This window comes from Cololabis saira, chromosome 7 (genome assembly GCF_033807715.1).
Source record: "Cololabis saira isolate AMF1-May2022 chromosome 7, fColSai1.1, whole genome shotgun sequence".
Lineage (NCBI taxonomy): Eukaryota > Metazoa > Chordata > Actinopteri > Beloniformes > Belonidae > Cololabis > Cololabis saira.
In genome coordinates, this window is record NC_084593.1 from 9,859,941 (window position 1) to 9,865,940 (window position 6,000).

General features: G+C 36.1%; 2 protein-coding genes across 6 annotated transcripts in view; both read right to left on the reverse strand.

Annotated features, from left to right (window-relative positions):
- The window catches only part of tapt1a (transmembrane anterior posterior transformation 1a), a 35,395-nt gene extending 32,733 nt beyond the window's left edge, over positions 1–2,662 (reverse strand). The window contains exon 1 of the mRNA XM_061726146.1: positions 2,468–2,662. Coding sequence (XP_061582130.1) covers positions 2,468–2,657 — 190 coding nt within the window. The 5' untranslated portion in view covers positions 2,658–2,662. The remainder of the gene's footprint in view (positions 1–2,467) is intronic.
- A 1,581-nt stretch (positions 2,663–4,243) lies between these two features.
- The window catches only part of ldb2a (LIM domain binding 2a), a 153,649-nt gene continuing 151,892 nt past the window's right edge, over positions 4,244–6,000 (reverse strand). For all 5 annotated transcript variants that reach the window (XM_061724794.1, XM_061724793.1, XM_061724792.1 and 2 more), the window contains one exon: positions 4,244–6,000. This exon is cut by the window's right edge and continues 273 nt beyond it. The gene's annotated coding sequence lies outside the window, so the exon portion shown is untranslated.

A 6,000-nucleotide genomic window follows, 5' to 3' on the forward strand; every position in this document is an offset into this window, starting at 1 on the left:
CTCATGATTATCTTCACCATATGTGAATCTGATTTTCTCAGTTAATCACTTCAACGCTTATAAAATTAAATCTGTAAATCATGAGAAAACTCAAAATAACAAGAACAATTTCCAGGCTCAGACATCCCATCATCTTGTTCTGAGATTGTTCTATTTACCAAGAGTCTGAAACTTTAATGGTTGCCAATTATTTTTCTAAAGAATAAATCCCTTTTGCTCTGATGTCATAATTCTTACTGTAATATATCATTAAACGTAAAAAAATGATTAATGAGAAAATGAGACTCTTAATACATGATGAGAGACTCGTCACAATGACATAATTTCTTACAAATAAACTGTCTTACAGATTTTGTTATTAATGCCCAGTGTGAATTAATTTCCACCCATTAAGCCAACAAGGACAAGTCAAACTTGCCACATCCCATGAATAAAAGACAAAGATGAGTTTACAGATGTTTCATCAAGTTGCAGCAGCAAAGACATGTCTTAGGAAATGTTACACATGAATACAAAGCTGAACTGCAAAGACAGTTAACAATCACAGAGGAAATGTGCAGCTTCAGGTATGTTTGCTTCAACTGGACTGGAAAATGTCCTTCTAGTGCAAAAAAAAACATGTCATAGAACTTTAGTTTTTTCTGTATTTGTGTAGCAATGTTTGCCTGATATCTGATATATCTGTTACAAGTAAGACTGCAGATGTCACATAAGGATCCAAGGCTGTGTGTGTACATAATACATTTAGAAGAAAATCAACAGTAGAGCTGAAAGCAGTGTTTAACAGTGAACGCAACAGCATTTCCATTCATCAGCACAATGCTAAGAAAACAAAACAAAACAAAACAACTATGCAGCCCTTAAGACAACCTATTATCTGTGAAGCTAAGCAAAGATAAAAAAAATATTTGATTTGTTTTGTAGAATAAAGTTTGACTATAGAAAAATGGACTAAGCACATATGATCTAGTGAGTCCAGATCCCCCCTGCTCCAGAGTGATGCGGTGCAGGGTAAGAAGAGTGACAGATGAAGTGATGCATCAACCATCCCTAGCGTCTTCCATGCAGGTCAGTGGGTGAAACTTCATAATCTGAGGTTAAATCAGTCAGTCAGGTCTCGGATCAGCAACACTGAACGGCCAGGTTTTCCATCAAAGCAATGATCGTCTTCCCTGACCACTGAACATAGCCAGAATTAATCAGGATCAAATTATAAAAGATTGGGGGAGCAATTACACATATTTTTTTATTTTACTTATTTTATTTTTTTTGGATGTGCTTATGACAATTTATGATGACTATAAATTAGAGCTACTATATGACTGCAGTGCAGTGTGTGTGTGGTATGACCTACGACTCTACGACTATTTTTACCTTTTTATAGTCAACATTGCTTTTATCCTATCCTAGTAATTGTTCTATAAAGGAATTTAGAACTGAATTTTGTCAAAATTCTGTATTACATCATTGCACCTTCAGATTCAGATTCAGAAAAACTTTATTTATCCCCGAGGGGCAATTTCAAGGCAACTGAGCAGCAAGACGTTGAAGTATGAAATAGGATAATAAAATAAAATAAAATAAAATAAACAGATAAGTGGGGTGTGTCTCATATGAACAAGAAATGTGCAAAAAATGTACCAAAAATATATAAATATAAGAATGTCAGAAAAAATGTACATTAGAGCGACTGTGGTATAAATAAAATATACAGTGTAAAGTGGCAATGTAAAGTAAATGTTTCTATATGATCATTTTTATCTTTCATTTTTATTTGCTATTATTGTTTATTTCTCCATTTCTCATTGTTCTTAACATCTCTATGTTCCTACTGTGAAGCACTTTGAGCTGCAATTCTTGTATGAAAGGTGCTATAGAAATACAGTTTATTATTATTATTTCATGCAGTTAAACAAGATTTAGGGAAACCTTTAGCCAAGAAAACTGTATTGGCTCCCTGACACTCATTTAAATCCATAAGATTACATAATGTGGAAGGTTAGAGAGCAGACAGCTCGTGGAGAATTCGACTTTTGGACAGTTTGATATGGAACAGCGTGGCTGGATGCCATATCGACCAAACTTCAAACATACACAGAACTCATGAAGCCAGTCCTCTACACACGAGACTCCATCAGTTATCTGCAGTAGAGTCCTAGTTTTGTTGGTGATCGAAAGTTAGAAGATAGAAACCCCAGAACTGGGTCGAGGAATGACTGAAGAGTGTTTATTATCATTGCCTGGTTGAGGAAGGAAGAGCTGCACTGAATGTAAACAAGCTACAGTCGCAGCTGTTGCGATGGATACACATATGCAACCCGGCTTTTACCTTCAAAACAATGTGACCACTATTTCTATGGATAAAACTTTGCATTTGTTAAGTCGCCAGAGTGTTAATGGCTACATTATCAGCCGAAAACCTTCGTAACGGTATATGTGAAGTCAGTTTGGGAGAGGCGGCGTTTACCTGCTGAGAGGTCCTGCTGCTCCCTCCTGACAGCGCTAATGTCGTAAAATCCCAACGTCTCTGGCAGCTCCGGGGTCACACCGATCTTACCCGACTTGTGAAATTCCTCCCAGGGTCTTTTCGATCTTTTTCTCAGCTCAATTTCTATTTCTTTTCCCTCTGACAGCTCGGTCCCCGACGAGTCCGCCATCTTTACTTTGGTCACAGCGTGCGTCGCCCTCTGCTACGTCATCACGTCGGTGGGAGGAGGGAAGACACGTCAGCGTCCCGAACGAGACTCATCACCTTTAGGTTAACTAATAATAATAATAATAATAATAAATACTTAACATCTATCGATCTCATATATTGTAGATACTTCTAAGATAACGTTGAAGCAATACAATTAAAATTAAAAAAATTGCGACATAATCATATTCGACTTCAACTATTTTCAAGCCGAGAGTTATTGTTCATGCATTGAATATATAAAATTTATTAAGGATTTTTTTTTTTTAATTAAAAATACGATTTAGTATTTTTAAGACATACATTTTTATGACATTGGCATTGTTTCATTATTTACATAAATAAACGAATGCCTTTTTTATGTAAATAAGTATTAGTTTTACACACACACACACACACACACACACACACACACACACACACACACACACACACACACACACACATTAAATATTATATATATATATATATATATATATATATATATATATATATATATATATATATATATATATATATATATATATATATATATATATATTAGTGTGGATAAGGTCGTTCACTGACAAAATAGTTGCAAAAATCCAGTACCAGAGATCTACCACTTGGTGTCACTAAAGTACCATGAAATCGTTCTGGTTATAAAGTTTACCCAACAACAGAAGTGAGGCCTCTGCCCACCGAGTTGTCTGGAGAACTTTTTCTTATACATAATACTGTCCATGGTTGAACAGTATTCGAGGTTTTATTCAACTAAATTATACAAATGTCTCAGGAAACGTTTAAGTTTTAAACAAAGAATCTAGATAGAGAAAAAATTGATCTTTTCTAATATGATTGTATTATTTTGAAATAATGGTTTAAAAAATGAGCGAGAAAAAGAGAGAGAAAGATGGAAAGAGAGAGAGAGAGAAAGAGAAAGAGAGAGAGATCCACACACAACAATTCATCTGCTCTTCCAGCATCAGTGAGTGACCCCCCCACACAAAAAAAAACAACACAAAAAGCAAAACTGATAACATTTGACTATCATATATCAGAATAAGATGACTACATTCACTACATGTCTTGAAATATGTTGCACCATTCTAATTGTTTTTAGTTATTTTCTTTGTCTAGCAATATCTTACATTTCCTGGCATATGAAATGTAGGATGTAGTTAAAGTTTTAATATCCCACGGAACTGAATTTATGAGCATATCACTGCAACTGGCCCTTTGAGTGATTTATTCTTTTTGATATTGTGGTTGAGTATAATCTTGATGCTGAAAATTATCCTTCATTTCATTCTAGTCTTTGGATGGCTTCGTTTTGCTTCAACAGTTGAACAAAATTAAATAAAATCTGGTTGTGAAATACTTGATACTGCCCAAAATGAGAGGAAACTGGAACATTTACGTATCAGACTTTCATGAGAGACACTTGCTTTTTGTAATTATTGAGAGATAATAAGTTAATTACCGTAATGAATGTGAACAACACACGTGAAAAAAGACAGTAAAACAACCGTTTTCATACACACACACCAAACACGTAAGCAAGTAAAATTTAATTTCTTTGTAAGCACGGTTTATTGGCACACATAATGGCAAAGCATACATACCAGACATCAGATATGACACTGAACACCTCTGCTATATAATGTACAAATGGTGTCTAATAATACTAGGCTCAAACATATTTAGAAATGTGTTAGCTTCCTTACAAATGCACAAATAAATACCCATTAGATCCAATTGTATAAAGACATCTGCAATTATCTTCTTGCCCATTTTCAAACAAAAGTCCAACAAAAGAGATCAGTGAGATACAGGAGTATCAGTTCAATGAAAGATTAAAGAACACTTGTGAACACAAAACTCAGGGATCTCAAAGTATTTCTGTGGAGTGGATGGGACTCAATCGCAAAAAAGTAAATATGGTTTCTTCTTCCGACCGTCTGTCTCAGAGCACTCAGTAGATATGACCGTGTGGCTGTTGGGTACATTTGTGGCTTTGGTTCTGCACTAGCTAGAGAGAGCAGGGGACATTAAAAGTTGAATCGCAAAAGACTTTTCACCAGGTTCCATCCAAACCACCCTACAGAAATCTGACCCTCTGATAGAAAACAAAACAGCTGCCATATCCAAACTGCTTTCAGTGGCTGATTTACAGTGGACAAAATAGATTCCACCTCTATTTACAGAGCTACAAACTTTGTTACAGTGTTCCCAAACTGATGAACACAAAAGGAGAATCCGATTGATGCATTTTTAAAAAGCACAAATATCAAACAAAATAAAATTCCTATAAAATCATGCAGGAAAATGCTAAAGTATCAGTTTGGGAATAGGTCATTAAAGGGAAACGGAGTCCAATTTTAGAGGAGATATAAAGAAAAAAAAACACAAAAAAAACCCAACGACAATAATGCATCAATGCATGTTGGCAAAGTTCACATACTCATCTGCAAAATTACAATGAGACTGCAAAGGATTCAGAGAAAAGCAAAATACCAATAGACTACAAACACAACTAAACTGGTTTGCATGAAATTACAATCTGTGACGACCGCAGTAATGTGGAAAAACAATCCGAGGACGATTTCCCCTTGTTTGAAAAGCGTCCATATCAGTGGAGAACTTTTATTTCCTCTTAATTGGAAATGAAAATAAAAAGCAACAAAGAAAACAAACCAACAGCCGACTGAATTTCCAATAAAAATGCAATTGCCTCAAACAACGTTTCATTTGTCTCCAATGTGGTGAGATGCTTCAATGGGCTCTGCTGGCTGTTAAAAACCACCTTTCCTTCACGAGTTTTCCATTTCTGAGACATTTCGTTTGTTGCTTTTGCTCTTCTTCTTTTCTTCCCCCACGTCTACTGTCAGCGTGATGACTTGTGACCTGCAGGTCAACCAATCACAACTGTGGTATTCCACCAGACAAGATGTTTGTATCTGAGGGTCCAAAGAAGAGAACTTGATCTGCAATTGTTTCAGTTTATTCTTCCAAAGAAAGAAAAAACGGGGGTGGAGGGACAGAAACCCCCGTCTGCCTTTGCTATTTTCACATTAAAGATGCATACAGCCGGTACGCGTTTCTCGTCTGTGGGTATTGCTGAGCAGTGCAGCCAGTTTTCTGTGTTCTTGTAGTTGTTACATCGATTCATAGAAGAAGACAATATCCCAGGTGGACTTAGTTTGGGCCGGGCGAGCCAGCAGTGGGTTTTGCAGACGAGAATTCTGATTCAGTACATAGTTACGAGGCGTAGAAGCACTGTCTTTAAGGAAAAGAAAAGAGGGGGGGATCAAGTCCGGTCCACG